This window comes from Bubalus kerabau, chromosome 7 (assembly GCF_029407905.1).
Source record: "Bubalus kerabau isolate K-KA32 ecotype Philippines breed swamp buffalo chromosome 7, PCC_UOA_SB_1v2, whole genome shotgun sequence".
NCBI classification, from domain to species: Eukaryota; Metazoa; Chordata; class Mammalia; order Artiodactyla; family Bovidae; genus Bubalus; species Bubalus kerabau.
In genome coordinates this window covers 11,576,739-11,595,116 of record NC_073630.1, presented here as the reverse complement: position 1 = coordinate 11,595,116, position 18,378 = coordinate 11,576,739, and the positions used below count along the sequence as shown (strand labels likewise).

General features: G+C 39.3%; 1 protein-coding gene across 14 annotated transcripts in view; it reads left to right on the top strand.

The window, feature by feature from the left end:
- Nucleotides 1-13,161: 13,161 nt before the first annotated feature.
- SNCA (synuclein alpha) overlaps nt 13,162-18,378 on the top strand; it is a 149,731-nt gene continuing 144,514 nt past the window's right edge. For 11 of the 14 annotated variants that reach the window (XM_055587642.1, XM_055587636.1, XM_055587645.1 and 8 more), the window contains exons 1-2: nt 13,690-13,840; nt 15,183-15,328. In XM_055587642.1, coding sequence (XP_055443617.1) covers nt 15,208-15,328 — 121 coding nt within the window. In that variant the 5' untranslated portion in view covers nt 13,690-13,840; nt 15,183-15,207. The other 3 variants (XM_055587638.1, XM_055587637.1, XM_055587639.1) reach the window with 3 other exon arrangements.

Sequence of the window (18,378 nt, the reverse complement as noted above, 5' to 3'; positions counted from 1 at the left end):
ATGCTGGTTGGTTGATCCTGAGCCAGTCACATAGCTTCTACAAATTTCAGATTTCCTCAGGAAAATATGATGACAAGGCTCATTGTGTAGCTACACAGTTTTATTTGAAACTGTAACTAGCATTCTTGGAGAAGGCAATGGCACCCCACTCCAGTACTCTTGCCTGGAAAATCCCATGGACGGAGGAGCCTGGTAGGCTGCAGGCCATGGGGTCGCTAAGAGTCGGACACGACTGAGTGACTTCACTTTCACTTTCATGCATTGGAGAAGGAAATGGCAACCCACTCCAGTGTTCTTGCCTGGAGAATCCCAGGGACGGGGGAGCCTGGTGGGCTGCCATTTATGGGGTCGCACAGAGTCGGACACGACTGAAGCGACTTATGCACAGCAGCATAACTAGCATTGTGAAGCATACGTTTTCTAAAACTACCATAACAAAGTGCCACAGACTGGATGTCTTAAATAACAAATTTATTTTTTGTTATTCTGGGGCTAGAAGCTTGAGATCAATGTGTCAGCAGGGTTGCTTCCAACGAAGGTCTCTCTCCTTCGTTGTAGCTGACTGTCTTCCCCTGGCGTCATCACACTGTCTTCTTTGAGTGCGTATTTTTATCCTAAACTCCTCTTCTAATCAGGCCACCAGTTATACTGAATTAAGCCCAACTCAATGACTTCACTTAACTACTACTTTCAAGATGGTCTTTCGAATGTCAGTCATATTCTGAAATCCTACAGGTTAGGACTTTAACATATGTGTTTGGAAGGGACATGATTCAGCCCATAACACTTGGGATATTAATTCTACTAGCTGTTAGTTCCTTGGTAAAGGAAGACCAGTATTAGAGAAAGGCATGAGAAATCAAAAGACAAAACTAAAAGAGAGAAAGGTTAGGGTGAGAAGAGGGAAAGAAAAATCTTGACTAGATGATAGGCCCCCTAATTATGTAAGGCTTCTGCATCCTATCTTCTACGTATTCACAGAGTTTTCTGTATTTCTCTTTACCTTCATTAAAGGTCTCAATATGCTGATCAGAATACAGAGTTCACATATGGGAAATTTCCTCATGATACTGTCTCTAAATCACATAAAAAATAAATTTGCACATTTGGCAAGCATGCAGACACTCAACAACATTCCAACACTGATAGAATAATTTGAAAGGATTTTAGATGAGACTTGTCATATTATTATTGTCTCTAATTAGCACTCTAAAAGGTATAACATTCTTTCTATGCAATTAAGCTCTACTCTGAAAGGTGTTAAATTCATGCTTTTTTCCATGGGGAGAAGAAAAATGTGAAAGAAATTTTGAGAAGTAGGATTATAGTGATCATGAGGGTATAAATCATCCAGGCCAAATGCTTTAATAAAGAAAAACCCAATGCTTTAATAGAGAAGAATATCTTGTAAAAATAATTCCATGGATATTTCCAACTGGTTAGTAAAGCAGGAATCAATAGTACATATGTTCTGCAGTGTCCTCTGGTTTGCATGGGAATTAGAGAGCCTGCGTCTCTCTCTGAAAGGGACAAGTGACTCTCTCTAGATGTTTTCCCTTGAGGAGCAGTCTCTGAGATGCTGACCCTCTTCACAGTGAAGAAAAGCACTTGCCTTGCTTCACTACTGCTCTCCTCTGCCAGTCTGCCAGGTCCTGTTTCAGTTCAGCTCAGTTGCTCAGTCATGTCCAACTCTTTGCGACCCCATGGACTGCAGCATGCCTGGCTTTCCTCTCCATCACTAACTCCCGGAGCTTGCTCAAATTCATGTCTATTGAGTCAATGATGCCATCCAGTCATCTCATCCTCTGTGGTCCCCTTCTCTTCCCACCGTCAATCTTTCTCAGCATTAGGGTCTTTTCAAATGAGTCAACTCTTTGCATCAGATGCCCATCAGGTGTCGGAGCTTCAGCTTTAGCATCAGTCCTTCCAGTGAATATTCAGGACTGATTTCCTTTAGGATGGACTGGTTGGATCTCCTTGCAGTCTGAGGGACTCTCAAGAGTCTTCTCCAACACCACAGTTCAAAAGCATCAATTCTTCAGTGTTCAGCTTTCTTTATAGTCCAACTCTCACATCCATACATGACTACTGGAAAAACCATAGCTTTGAGTAGATGGACCTTTGTTGACAAAGTAGTGTTTCTGCTTTTTAATATGCTGTCTAGATTGGTCATAACTTTTCTTCCAAAGAGCAAGCATCTTTTAATTTCATGGCTGCAGTCACCATCTGTTTAGCCATTACAATACTAGATGCTTGTGAACCTCTGCTCATCTCCAGATAACTCTCTGTGTCGCATTGCAAGATGCATCCCAAAACTGTAATAAAGATAGGGGACCCTCACCATTGGCACTATCCTTAGTCAAGGTTCTAAACTTCCTAAAGAAAAGCAGTGTACTATTTTAAATACACTTTTGCTAAACAACTCTTTTCATTACACACAGACACACAGACACACACACACACACACACACACACATATATATATGATTATCAGAGAAGGCAATGGCACCCCACTCCAGTACTCTTGCCTGGAAAATCCCAGGGATGGAGGAGCCTCATGGGCTGCCATCCATGGGGTTGCACAGAGTCGGACACGACTGAAGTGACTTAGCAGCAGCAGCATGATTATTAACTAAATATTACATATATACAGCAATGTTGAAAGCTCTTCTGCTATTTCAAGTAATTATTATATTTATAGACTATCATCAGTCTGTCCCATTATGATTGATTTTTAACATATCTTGGGAGAATCCCATGGACAGCGAAGCCTGGTAGGCTATACTCCATGGGGTCCCAAAGAGTCAGACACAATTGAATTGACTTAGTGTGAGAGTGATTTCAATTATTTCAATGTTCCCTATAGTTTAAGAAGGGCTGACCTACCTGGTGGCTCCGCAGTAAAAAATCCGCCACAAGCAGGAGATGTGGGTTTGATCCCTGAGTTAGAAGATCTCCAAGCCAGGCTTCAGCAATACGTGAACCGTGAACTTCCTGATGTTCAAGCTGGTTTTAGAAAAGGCAGAGGAACCAGAGATCAAATTGCCAACATCCGCTGGATCATGGAAAAAGCAAGAGAGTTCCAGAAAACATCTATTTCTGCTTTATTGACTATGCCAAAGCCTTTGACTGTGTGGATCACAATCAACTGTGGAAAATTCTTCAAGAGATGGGAATACCAGACCACCTGACCTGCCTCTTGAGAAATTTGTATGCAGGTCAGGAAGCAACAGTTAGAACTGGACATGGAACAACAGACTGGTTCCAAATAGGAAAAGGAGTCCGTCAAGGCTGTATATTGTCACCCTGTTTATTTAACTTATATGCAGAGTACATCATGAGAAATGCTGGGCTGGAAGAAGCACAAGCTGGAATCAAGATTGCCGGGAGAAATATCAATCACCTCAGATATGCAGATGACACCACCCTTATGGCAGAAAGTGAAGAGGAACTAAAAAGCTTCTTGATGAGAGTGAAAGAGGAGAGTGACAAAGTTGGCTTAAAGCTCAACATTCAGAAAACAAAGATCATGGCATCCAGTCCCATCACTTCATGGGAAATAGATGGGGAAACAGTGGAAACAGTGTCAGACTTTATTTTTCTGGGCTCCAAAATCACTGCAGATGGTGATTGCAGCCATGAAATTAAAAGACGCTTACTCCTTGGAAGGAAAGTTATGACCAACCTAGATAGCATATTAAAAAGCAGAGACATTACTTTGCCAACAAAGGTTCGTCTAGTCAAGGCTATGGTTTTTCCAGTGGTCATGTATGGATGTGAGAGTTGGACTGTGAAGAAGGCTGAGCGCCGAAGAATTGATGCTTTTGAATTGTGGTGTTGGAGAAGACTCTTGAGAGTCCCTTGGACTGCAAGGAGATCCAGTCAGTCCATTCTGAAGGAGATCAGCCCTGGGATTTCTTTGGAAGAAATGATGCTGAAGCTGAAACTCCAGCACTTTGGCCACCTCATGCGAAGAGTTGACTCATTGGAAAAGACTCTGATGCTGGGAGGGATTGGGGGCAAGAGGAGAAGGGGAGGACAGAGGATGAGATGGCTGGATGGCATCACTGACTCGAAGCACATGAGTCTGAGTGAACTCCGGGAGTAGGTGATGGACAGGGAGGGCTGGTGTGCTGCGATTCATGGGGTCGCAAAGAGTCGGACAGGACTGAGCAACTGATCTGATCCGAAGAAGAAAATGGCAACCCACTCCAGAATTCTTGCCTCAGAAATCCCATGGACAGAGGAACCTGATGGGCTACAGTCCATGGGGTTACAAAAGAGTTGGACATGACTAAGAGACTAAACAACAAAATTATTTTGTCAACATGTTGATAATCTGATACGTATGCACTACTTCCTTATCTGAAAATAAGCTGCACACCCTTAAGTAATTACTATCAATTAGATTTTTACATGAATCAGTTTTTTTTTATTGATGGTTGCACTATGTGAAGATGTTTGAATACTATTTTTTATTTCTTATACTTGTGATTTGAGTATGTAGTCATGTGACATGTGAAACATCTAGTCAGATATCCTGTGGAAATTGGAGATTTATATATTTAAGCAGGTCTGTTTCTGCACTTTTTTTGGTAATTTTAAAATAAAAATACACAACTTTATTTTTTAACCGTTTTCAAATTATCCCAGTTCTATTAAAAAATTCATTCTTTGTGATACCCTGGAATTTACTACGTGTTTCTTCTTAGCCTAACCTGAAAACAGAAACAAAAAACATTTAGTACAATATATTGAGGAAAGTTAAGAGAAACTTGAATAAAAATAGAGTCAGAAAAGGATCTATGACTTACAGAACAATCATATTTTATTATAGAGAAGTTGATTTAAAAGGAACTCATTCATAATACTTTGTATATGAAAAATTATTAGACTGAATATATAGATAAGTTTTTATCCTACTTTTGTGAAGATACTAGAAAAATTGTCAAGTTATGCTTATAAAAATAAAAAATAAAAAGTTAAAAATAGACAACTGATTAAATATATGATACATTATAATAGTTCAGGCAAAATGATGTAACAAATCTGTATTTATTTATGTGAATATGTTTTGATGTGAATGTAACCATTAAGAAATAATTTATTCTCATTTTCTTATCTTACCCTCTTACAAATTCCCAATTTTAGGTGGGATAACAAGCTTTCAAAATATTAGTGATGTGTTTTTTATAGTGTTGAAGAACATTTCTTAAATGCCATTTCATACTGTCAAATTGTCTTCAGAGGAAAATATATCAGATGCCCAGATAATTACAATATTATAAGAAATGTACTCATTTTTCTAATTTGTTATGATTTCTCTGCTTACAAGGGCATTATAACTTCAGTTTAAAACACCACACACACACACACACACACAAATTATAAATTCCCATGAAATGCTTTTTCATCCATTTATTTTCTGCCTTTCTGCACACAGATGCGGTTGAAAAGTGTAGGTCTATCTGTGACTGTCTCATCAGACTGTCCATTCTTCACTCACCTGGAGCATTAGAGGCTCAGTTTATCTCTGAACTGGGTATTCATTCTGAAGTGTTTCAGAGGTGCTGTCACAATGAGTCTGTCAAACTTGGAGCTCCATTTGTTGTTTCATTTTATTTTTCTCCCTTGGAAAATTAACATAATTCATATAGAACTCAGCCACCACCCCTTGAAAGAAACCAGATTCCAAGAATGTAAAACTGTCAATAAAGAGAGCAAAATATTTCTATTACTGTATTTATTCAGTCTCTTGAAACAAATTGCCATGAGTGATGTTGTTATTGTAATCTTTGCATTAAGGAGAGACAAAAGATACTGGCAGATTTTCATCTAATGACCACTAACAATGTCTTTAATCCCCCCACAACTTCTGTCCCAGGCTGGAAGTATTTTACCTGCCATAATAAGTCAATATTATTGATGGAGAGGCATCAGATACCTCAGCTGTTTTGTGGGGGAGGGGAAGTTGCAGAGGGCTGGAAATGATATTGAAAACTATTGTAATGAAAAAAAGTGTTTCCTAGGGCACCCTGAAACATAGTGGCCAGATAATAATAATGGCTACTTGTATAGAGAGATTTCACTGTGCTTGGTTCTTTGCTAAGTGTATTATTTATTCCTTACAATAGTCATAAGATATAATCCCCATTTTACAGATAAACAAAAATTAGAAGTTAGAGAGTATGGACACTTGCTTTCAGTCAGGCTACAAAGTAGAAGAGCCTAGATAAGTCCCTGCATTTAACTTGTACCCAGTACCTCTACTTTCTGAAGTCTACCATGCTTATGCATGTCTTGAGTTCATAAATACATTTTCCCTTTTAGTACTAAAGCATTTTATTTTTTGTCTGTGTCATTTATAATTAAAACATTTTTTGACTATAATTGATTTACAGTGTTTCAAGTGTACAACAAAGTTAATCAGAATATATGCATTTTTTATAGATTATTACATGAAATTGAATACAGTTCTTTGTGCTATACAGTAGATACAGATATGTGTGTAAGTTTTTAAATGTATTTTCAATTGGAGGATAATTGCTTTACAATGTTGTGTTGGTTTCTGCCATACTTCAACATGAATCAGCCATAGGTATACATAAGTTCCCTCCCACTTGAAACTTCCTCCCACCCCTCTAGGTTGTCACAGAGCAGATTTGAGCCCCCTGTGTCATACAGCAAATTCCCACTGGCCATCTGTAATGTGTATGTTTGTGTAAAGTGTATGGTAATGTGTATGTTTCAGTGTTACTCTCTCAATTCGTCCCACCCTTTCCTTCCCGTGGTCTGTGTTCAAGTCTGTTCTCTATGTCTGTGTCTCTACTGTTACCCTGCAAGCAGGTTCATCAGTACCTTTTTCTAAATTCCATTTACATGCCTTAATGCATGATGTTTGTTTTTCTCTTTCTGACTTACTTCACTCTCTATAATAGGCTCTAGTTTCATCCACCTCACCAGAACTGACTCAAATTCATTCCTTTTTATGGCTGAGTAATATTCCATCATATATATGTACCACAACTTCTTCATCCATTCATCAGTCAATGGACATCTAGGTTGCTTCTATGTCCTGGCTATTGTGAATGGTGCTGCAGTGAACGCTGGGGTACATGTATCTTTCAGAATTGTGGATTTCTCAGGGTATATGCCCAGTAGTGGGATTGCTGGGTCATATGGGAGTTTTATTCCTAGTTTTTTAAAAAGAAATCTCCATATTATTCTCCATAGTGGCTGTATTGATTTACATTCCCCCAACCCACTCCAGTGTTCTTGCCTGGAGAATTCCAGGGATGGGGAGCCTGGTGGGCTGCCGTCTATGGGGTTGCACAGAGTCGGACACGACTGAAGTGACTTAGCAGCAGCAGCAGCAGCAGCAACCATGCAAAGGGGCTCTCTTCTGTATCCTCTCCAGATTTTATTGTATGTAGAAATTTGATGATGGCCATTCTGACCAGTGTGAGGTAATACCTCATTGTAGTTTTGATTTGCATTTCTCTAATTATAAGTGATGTTGAGCACCTTTTCATGTGTTTATTAGCCAACTGTATGTCTTCTCTGGAGAAATGTGTATTTACGTCCTCTGCTCATTTTTTTTGACTGGGTTGTTTGTTTTTATGATACTGAGTTTGTGTATTTTGCTGCTCGTGTATTTTGGAGATTAATCCTTTCTCAGTTGCTTAATTTGAAACTATTTTTTTTCCATTCTTAGGGTTATATTTTCATCTTGTTATGGTTTCCTTTGCTGTGCAAAAGCCTTTACATTTAATTAGGTCCCATTTCCTTATTTTTTATTTTTATTACCATTACTCTAGGAGGCGAGTCAAACAGGATCTTGATTTGATTTATGCCAAGGAGTGTTCTGCCTATGTTTTCCTCTAAGAGTTTTATAGTTTCTGGTCTTAGATTTAGGTCTTTAATCCATTTTATCTTTGTGTGTGGTGTTAGGAAGTGTTTCGTTCTTTTACATGTAGCTGTCCAGTTTCCCCAGCACTACTTATCGAGAGACTATCTTATCTCCATTGTGTATTCTTGTCTCCTTTGTCAAAGATAAGGTGCCCATAGGTGTGTGGGTTTATCTGTGGGGTTTCTATCTTGTTCTATTGGCCTGTATTTTTGTTTTGTGCCAGTACAGTACTGTCTTGATGACTGTAGCTTAGTAGTATGGTCTAAAGTCAGGAAGGTTGATTCTTCTGGTTCCGTTTTTCTTTCCAAAGATTGCCTTGGCTATTTGGATCTTTTGTGTTTTCATATGAACTGTGGAAGTTTTTGTTCTAGTTCTGTGAAAAATGCCTTTAGTAATTTGATGGGGAATGCATTGAATCCCAATTCAAATGAATTGAATTTGATAGGGAATGCATTTGATTGGGAATGCTTTGGGTAGTATAGTCATTTTCACAGTATTGATTCTTCCAATCCAAGAACATGGTTTATCTCTCTGTCTGTTTATGTTCCCTTTGATTTCTTTTATCAATGTCTTATAGTTTTCTGTATACAGATCTTTTGTCTCCTTAGGTAGGTTTATTCCTAGGTAGTAGTGTGTATATGTTAATCTCAAATTCCTGATTTATCCCTCCCTCTCTCTTCACCCTTTGATAATCATAAGTCTGTTTTCTATGTTTGTGAGTCTGTTTCTTTCATAAATAAGTTCATTTGTATCATTTTTAGATGCCACATATAAGTGATATCATATTTGTCTAATTTCACTTAAATATAATTTCTAGATCCATCCATGTTGCTGCAAATGGCACTATTTCATTAATTTTTATGGCTGAGTAGTATCCCATTGCATATATATGTGGATGGGCACAGAGGTGTCTTAGCTATTGTAAATATTGCTGCTATGAACATTAAGATGCATGTATCTTTTCAAAGTAGTGTTTTCTTATCTTTTTGCTTTAGGAGTGAATTACTGGATCATATGGTAATTCTATATTTTAATGAAATCTCCATAGTGTTCTGCATAGTCGCTGCACCAAATTACATTCCCACCACCAGCATAGGAGAGTTCCCTTTTTGTACACCCTTCCCAGCATTTATTATTTATAGACTTTTTGATGATGGTCATTCTGACTGGTGAGAGATGATACCTCATTGTGGTTTTGATTTGTATTTCTCTAATAATTCATAATACTGAGCATCTTTTCATGCATCTGCTGGCCATCTATTTGAACTTTTAGATCTCCAAATATTTAAACAATCTTTTCTATCTAGTTTTGAAATTTTTAATCTTGGATCTTACATGTCTTAATATTCTTAGCACCAAAATGACAAGGATATTTAAGATGATATCCAATTGAATTTTACATATTTCATATGACATTTCTTGTGGTCACAATTTATGGTCACTAAACATTAATGAGGATATACTACAATATTGACAAATATGATAAATGACATTGTGCTAGAATAAATGTCCATTGTTTTTTGGGCTTCCCAGGTGGTGCTGATGGTTAAGAACCTTCCTGCCAATGCAGAAGACATAAGAGATGCAGGTTCAATCTCTGGGTCAGGAAAATCCTCTGGAGTAGGAAATGGAAATCCATGCCAGTATTCTTGCCTGGGAAACCCCATGGACAGAGGAGCCTGGCGGGATATAGTCCATGGGACCACAAAGAATTGGACACGACTGAGTGTGAGTGCATTTAGTTTTTTTAGTTTATTTTTTGCTGTATATGACATTGTAGAAACAACACGAAGTTTTACACAGGGTCAAACTAAGTAATCTTCTTTGGACTTTATACACTTTTTTTTATTCCTTTTTATATCTCTTGGAGTAACCCTACTGCCTTGTCTCAAGTGCAACCCTTTCCAGTATCACACACAACGCCATCCCAACTGGATGCATTAGGCTTTCCCTTCTGTACCCACTGTGAAATAGAAGAGAAGCCTACCAAGATCTCATTACCTCCTGTTTTTCATACATCTACAGAAGACGAGGGGAAGGTGCAAACAGAGAATAAGAAACAAGTGGCCCAAGAATCGACATTACATTGTTCCTTATGTTTACAACAAATATAGAATAAAATCATTCAGAGATAGTAAAGATTGCATTTCCCTTACTGAAACACATTAAATCAATTCTTATCATTCCTTTCGTTTATAGTCACTGAAGCTTCCTTATTTTTCACATCATTCCACTTTGTAGTTCAAGCTTACCACATGGCACACCTAAAAATTCACTTGTTTTATGCTAAAGACAGAGAGTTTAGATTAATCATGCATTTCATAGGATGTTACTCTTAAGCTAAATTACTTAATTAAACTCAAGCATCCCTATTAGAAAGAAGTAAAATATCTAGATTTCATTTATCAAAGAGTAAAACAAACATGAGTGTAGTCATTAACAAAACATACAGTCAGTAATGCCTCCCAACCGATTATCCTTCCATATTCCTTATGAGGTCCAAGTCATTCAATTAGTTAAATTTTTTTAGCTTAAGCTTTAAAGTTATATTCTAATAGTTAAAAATTATCTCAAGGCTATGTTGTAAACTAATGATGAAAGTGAAAAAAAAAAAAAAACAAAAAACAAAAAAACAAAACAACCCTTTATTAACTTCCAGTTCCCTTCTTTGTGCTTGAGTTGCTCTGCCTCCTTAGGAATACTGAGCTCAGAGAATACAGGTAGAACATAAGTAATGTCACTACTGATATCACCAGTAACTAAAAGTTTATTGAATGCTTACTGTATTAAAGTCACTTTGAGGGATGAAAAGAGGAGTAAAATGTAAAGTTTTAAATGGAAAAAAATATTTTGATTTAATTATAATTTTATAATTTACTTTTTTGTGGTTGATGAGCAATCAACTTCTCCTATAATTACTAATATAGAAATGGCAACATTTCAAATATGAAGGCAATGTTTTGGAACAGAAACTCTCCTTGATTTCCAAGGTCATATCCAAAATCAAAGGCTATTTCTAACAGAACTGGGTCTCACCTTTTACCTCCCACCCTATCCCATTCCCAGAGAGTAAGGTACCAGAGAGTACTGCCAGTTCAGGAGACAACTGGCCTTTTGGAATAGTTCCTGCTGACTTATGTCAGCTCTGCCACTTTAAAGCTATGCAATTTCTGCCTTTTACCCAAATTTTTTGAGCCTTAGATTCCCTGACTATAAAAGTTACATAATAAAACTTAACTTACCCATTTGTTATGATTAAATGATCATACAATAGTCTTTTGCCAGCCATAATATAACGCATAAAGATGTGGAATCATATAATGCTGTAAGAAGTAGAAAAATATAACAACTGCTCCAAAATAATTCTCTTATTGGTCTTCACAGGGCCTAAAAATAATCCTCTCATTGGTCTGTACAGAGTCTAAAATATCTGTTACTTTATTCATCCCTTTGACTACTCAAGAAGGTCTCTGTTAACTATATATATATCATAATTGAATATTAATATGTACTAAATATATTAAATAACTAGTTGTGATGCGTCACAGTGCAATAATAGTGATATGTACTAAATATATTAAATAACTAGTTGTGATGCGTCACAGTGCAAAACACTATTATTGGCAGTAATAAAAAGAAACAATTGAAAGTAATAAATACCACTAGTTTATGCAAAAACATGAATGACTAAGTATTAGGCTGAGTGAAGAAGCCAGAGAGATTTTTTTTTTAAGTTCATATTGTATGGTTTTATTTTTATGAAATAAAATACATAGAAGCTGTACAACTGAAAAGGGCACAAAGAAATTTCTAGGGGATGAAAATGTCTTATTTCTTCAAAATGGTGTGGGGTACATTAATGCATGTACTTTTCAAAACGGATTTAAAGGAATACGGAGTGGAACACACCACTGCATGCAAAATTTACTTTTAAAGTTTTTTAAAAGACCAGCAAAACATCATTGTGTTTACTTTAAAATAGTTCTGATATCTTATGGATGCATGCTGAATTATTTACAAATGAAAAGATATACATAATTCTTGGGATTTAGTTAAAAATGGGGAATGGGAGTAGTGATTAAAAAATGGGGAGTGGATGAGAATATAGATGAAACATGATTAATCATGAACTGGAAAATAGTGGAAGTTGGGTGCTATTCCACCGTGAGTCCTTTATTTTCTCCACTTTTGTATATGTTTGAACATTTCCCATAGTAAAAAGTTGAAAAGAGAGGGATCAATGAACAGAAGGACATGACTTGTTGAAACTCTCAAAGTCATAAAGCAAACCAACTCCCAACTTCCTTCTCCGATCCCAAGGAAGCAAAATATGAGTGTTTTGGAAAGACCACTTTTCAAATGAGCCGACCAATAGTGCAAAGAGTTGCTTACGTAGCATATACTCGCTTCCCATCTCTTTTGGTTTCAAACGGTTGTTGATTTAAATTGCTTTTTACTCACATTTCAGAGTGTGAGTGCAAGGATCAGAAAGAGGTGCAAGGTTCAGAGAAAGCCTTTTTTCCGTCCTACAAAAAATAAGCACAATACAAAGGAACAAAAAACATAGCAAAGATGCGTTTTCCGTTACAGGTCTAAAAGCATCCTCCCTTCCAGGCAAAGAAAGCAGAGGGAGTCCGTTGGGGGAGGAGTTTCGTTCTCCATTCCGGTGTGATCCAGGACCAGCTGTTTCCCCTCCAGCTTTTAAAGGTGAAACTGTGTTAAACAGTGCAAAAATTGTCTCGAACCCCTTGCGTGTGTCTGTCTATGTGCCGGTGTGTGGAGATGGGGTGGCGTGTCAGCACCGAGGACCACGCGAATTCGAAGTCAGGAAAGTGAGTGGTATGTGTTGATAGAATCTCCCTTTTCAGAAGGCTCTGAAAAAATTGGATATCCTGGTTCAGGAGAATCAATCACTTGATTGATTCCTAGGCACCTGCATCTGGAAATTCCATTCTGAGAATGAAAAACCGTCCAGCCGTTTGGTTTCGACGGCCGCGGAATGTTTATTCCTTGTTCCACTGATGCGAAAAGAAAACAGCGTCTGGCAGCCGCTGATTGGTGGAAAAGAAAATGGTGATAGTGGGGTGGAGAGAGGATTTGACTAGCTTCCTCCTGCCTCTTCAACCTGTAACTCTTCGTTACTAGTCTCCTCTCCGCCCGCGAGACCATATCGGGCTCATGAGAGGTTAAGAGTAGGCCCAAATCTGGGGGATATTTAAACAAAAGCATCGTTAACATTGATATGAGGGAAACGTGCTCTTGGCAGAGCTAATGTGAGCACGCTTCCTAGATTGCCTGTCTCTTAAAGCAGCTCCTCGAGAGACTGGCTGTGTCTTTGGTGGTCGACCTGTCACACTCCCCGCTTCCCGAGGCTGGATCTGACGTGGGGGTCCCCGCGAGGAACCAGAGGGAAAGGCGGAGACAAGGATGGGGGGTGATGGGAAAGAGGGAGAGACTTCCCAAGCCTAACACTCGGGATCTCCACGAGAGCTCCCGTGACCCTGAACTCGAGGTGAGCCGCAGAGCACCCCATCTTCCAGTCCCCTAGGTCCAGGCGGGAGGCGGGAGTTGGAGGTTCCGTCTTCTCCGGCCCCCATCCCCATCCGAAGAGAGAGTGAAGTGCACGCGGCTGGGAAAGCAGCAAGCGCCGGGAGAGGGGCGGGGAGAGGAGCTGACAAATCAGCCGCGGGGGCGGTGAGAGGAAGGGGAGGAGGAGGACCACGGAGACTAGAAGGAGAGGGGGCGAGCGACCGAGCGCGGCGACGCCGGGTGAGGTGTGTGCTGGCTTTAGAGCGGACCCAGGGACCGAGCCGCGCCTTTAGCATCCTTGGCGCTCCTCCCCGCTCCCCCCCAACCTTTCTCTTTCGACCTTCTGCCTTTTTCTCTCGAATCCTCGCGTGCGGGGGACGAGGAGTGGCAATTCGACGGCAGGTTTGTGGATTTGCCTCCCACGCCCCCCGCCTCCCAGCGCAGGCTTGTGCTGACAGCCGCCTCCTCTGGGGACCATCCCTCTTCTGGTGCCGCCTCCACCCTTCCTGTGCGCTTTCTCTCTCTTCCCACTTAAATAACATTTGGGAATTGTTTTTAAAATTTTTTAAGTGGGGGTGGGGGAGAAATTGGAGTTCCGAGGAGCCGAGGAAATCTGGTAAGTGCTTGTGGAACTAACTGGGCAGCTTTGGAAGTCATGGAGAACACCTGGAGGGAGAAGAGTCGTTGCGGACGCCCGGGGGCGCGCGCGGGGTGGGGGTGGGCGCGCTGCAGTGAGGACCAGCTGTAGTCGCGTCTCTCTCAGAGGTGAGTACTTATCCCTAGGGTGATCTTGAGGAAAGTAAATTGACCTGTTTGTCTCCTGCTTCGATTACTTCCGTCTTCTCGTCCTCAGAGGCCGAGAAGTCTGGATTCTCAGGGATAAGCTTTTCCTTTGGGAAACGCGAGGATGCTCCAGGGAGTATGAGTATTCAACTTTTGTTTGTCGCTTTCCTTAACCGCCCCCCGCCCCTAGTCCGCCCTCTCTGTTCTCTCTGTGAAGTAAACAAGCTGTGTTTGGCAAATCGTTCAGTGGGAGCGCTGAGAGGGCGAGTCAACAGGTGATAAGGGGTTAACAGGTGCGGCGCAGGGTGGGGGGCGGGTTCCAGGAACTGAGAACGCCCCCACGGGTGGCTGGGGCGCCTCCTGAGGCTTCCGCGGTTGTGAACTCGCGCCCTCCTGCACGTTCTGGGTTGATAGCCCAGGGTCGGGTGCATGGTTGGGTGAATTAGAGAGAGGGCGGTGGGCTCGCAGTTGGCCTGAGGTTCAGCCACACCCAGAGTGAGTGGTTCCTTCCCTCCCCTATTCGTGATTGATCTGTTAGCTGCCTTCTGGAATTTAAGCGTGTCCCTGACCCCCTGCCTTCAAGTCCCTTTCCTTTTCCTGTGATGTCTTCTAAACGCACTTCTAACTTATACTGTCACCATTTGGACCCTGGGAAGTTAAAAGAGGAGTCTATCTTTCCGTGCAATTCCACTTCGGAAACGCGTTAAGAACAGCTCATATGATTCATCCTAATCCTTGTTTAGGCGGCTAGACTTTATCCAGCCAAGATGGATGGGAGATGCTAAATTTTTAATGCAAAAGCTAAGAAAAGCCTCCTTTGTCCAGTGGTTGAAATGGAGGTATACTTAAGAGAATCTCACTCTTTTGAGGATTCTATTGATCTTTCAATAGTTTTTACTTTGGGTGGTTCTAATTTCGTTTTTTACGCAGAAGTTCTCAAAGTGTATTTTGTGTTCTCCAGTGTGGTGTAAAGGAATTCGTTAGCCATGGATGTTTTCATGAAAGGACTTTCAAAGGCCAAGGAGGGAGTCGTGGCTGCTGCTGAAAAAACCAAGCAGGGTGTGGCAGAAGCAGCAGGAAAGACAAAAGAGGGTGTTCTCTATGTAGGTAGGTAAGCCCTAAATGTCACTTTGATATTTATTTGGGATTGATGGGTTAGGATGATTGTTGCTTTAAATGCTGGTTATTTCTCACTTGATTCAGTTTTGCATCTCCACTCCTCAAAGTGATGGGCTGAATCAGAGGTGTGTGCAAGTAGGTGAATGTGTGTGTTGGAGCTAATACACAAAGTGGGGCTATTTTGTTTTTACAGACTATTTAATTTTGCAGTAATATTTAGGACTTTGTTTCTTTTTTAAAATGAATGTTTTTATGTGTAAGTAACTATAGCTCTGAGGACAGTTTTAAAAACTCAGTCTTAGAAAATATTCAATAGTATCTTAAAATCAAACTCCTTCATGAGCTTTTGATTTATCTTCATGAATAATGTAGGCTAATTTCAGTGTATCCTAATTTAAAAGTAAGACGTTGATACAATCTTGAGATATGTAAAGAGATACCTACTGTGACCCTAAAAAGGAAAGGACAGACAAGTCTTTGGAGTTGCTTCTTGTGACCACTTGGTAAGTTGGGGACTAAGCTCAAGAAAGTGCTTGAAGGCTGCTAATATCTCTGAGACATTTATATAGTTCATTTATCAAGTGATACAATAAATTAGATGCTTACTGTTTTTCCTTGTTTATAAATTCCCACATCAGAGTATTCTTGCAGTGAAGTGAAAGTTGCTTCATCCTGTCTGGCTCTTTGTGATCCCATGGACTGTCCATGGAGATACAGGAGTGGATAACCTTTTCCTTCTCCAGGGGATCTTCCCAACCCAGGGATCAGACCCGGGTCTCCCACATTTCAACTGGATTCTTTACCCACTGAGCCACAAGGGAAGCCCCAAAATGCTGGAGTGGGTAGCCTATCCCTTTTCCAGAGGCTCTTCCTGACCCAGGAATCAAACCAGGGTCTCCTGCATTACAGGCAGGTTCTTTACCAACCAAGCTATCAGGGAAGCCCTACTCTTTTTTTTTTATCTTAAACTGTGTTAGGTTAGGTGTTATTTCACGTCACCTGGAATTCTTTGGGTGAAGAAATAGGCATACACATAGACACACACTCATCTGTAGGGATACAAACAGGCACATGAACATACATTCACCCACTGCCCATTCTGTCTCTTCTTTTCCTCCTCTGAGCTAGGTCACATTCTCTAGTAGCAGGTGTAGCAACAGTAACCAAAGGATGAGTAATAAAGTGGAGGATGAGCATAATGGATTGTGTAGAATACTCTGTCTATGTCTATGGGGTGAAAGAAAGCTATGTCGTCTCTTTGATATAGATGGGCTGGAGAAAAGTTATACTTGGAATGATTTTTATGAATATTTCTCATATTTTTCTCACTGTTCATAGACTATTTTGGTTTAATCTTACCACAAACCTCTAGTTAAATTACTCTTTATCTTAAAGTATATTTTCAGAAAGTCATTGAATTAAAAAATGTTACAAGAGGGAAAAGTCAATGAGTTAATCTCAGTTTTTTCTTGTGAAATGTGGATTGTACCTTTTTAGGTGGAATTTGGAATACTGAATCAGTGACATTTAGATAATCAGTATTTTTATATTTGTCCTCAGTGTTCCAAGTTGTGCAAGTGCATGCTTTGTAACCATGCCTTGATTTCAGTTACTTTATAACTTAGTTACTTTTAAGATTTTTTTAGTTGGATAATATTGATTTATTAGTTTTGAATGAGTCCAAGAACCACTGACTATTACATTAACATGTTGCTGTTTTCCAGGTAATAAGCAGGATTATCATCTGGAAAACATTGTACTTGTTTTCATTTTCAACCATGAGTTTGGGCAAATAAAATGACTTAATTTTTTAAAGATTAATTTAGTTATTTTCTCTGAGATTATTATATGAAATTTCGATTTATGTGCACATATTTTAAAAAATAATCTTCAGTGTTTATTATGGTATTTAGCAGAGTGCATTCTATATACTATTTATCAGTTAATATTTTAAAGTCAATTAAAAGTTGAACACAAATACATAATTCAGGATGAAGTATGACCTTGTGAAGTTATAGTACTACCAGGTTTTGGCAAGCTTTTTCTGTAAAGGGGTACTGAATAATTTTAGGGTATGATATCTGTTTCAACTGATCAACTTTGCTCTCCTGAAGTGAAGGCAGCCATAAACAATAATTAGGATGACTATGTTCGTATAAAACTTTACTTACCAAAATAGCTGGAGAGTTTATTTGGCTCATAGGCTATAGTTTACTGACTCCTGATAAAGTAGGAAAAAATGTAGATTTGATGTTAAACTTAAATTCCAGTCCAGACTATACCACATTTTACCTCTAGGATAATGGGGAAGGTACTTAACATATCTAAGCATCATTTTACTCATTTGTAAAAATACAATTTGAATAAATGCAAGTATCTTGCAGAGTTCTTGTGAGAGTATCATAATAAAGCAGAACCTATAAGTAAAAAGGCATACCTTAAAAAAATTAAAGACTTAATTTTTATAAGTTTTAAATTAACAGAAAAATTGATATATAGAGGTTTCCCATGTATCCCAACCCCCACACATGCATAACCTCTCAAATTACCAACATCCTTTGCCAGATGGTACATTTGTTACAACTGATGAACCTACATTGACACATAATCATCCGAACTCCATAGCTTCCCTTAAGGATCACTCTTGCTGCAGTGCATTCTGTGAGTTTGGACAAATGTGGAAATGGCATTTTACTCCAGTATTCTTGCCTGGAGAATCCCATGGACAGAGGAGCCTGGTAGGCTACAGTCCATGGGGTCACAAAGAGTCAGACACGACTAAGTGACTAACATACACACACATTCATCATTATAATATATAGAGTATTTTCAGTGTCCTAAAAATCCTCTGTGCGCTGCTTATTCATGGCCTTCTCCCAACCCCTGGCTATCACTGATCTTTTTCTCTCCATAGTTTTGCCTTTTCCAAAATGTCATATCAATGGAATCACATATTGTTTAGCCTGTTAAGATTGGCTTCTTTCAATTAATAATACGCATTTAAATTCTTTTATGTCTTTGAATGGCTCATTTCTTTT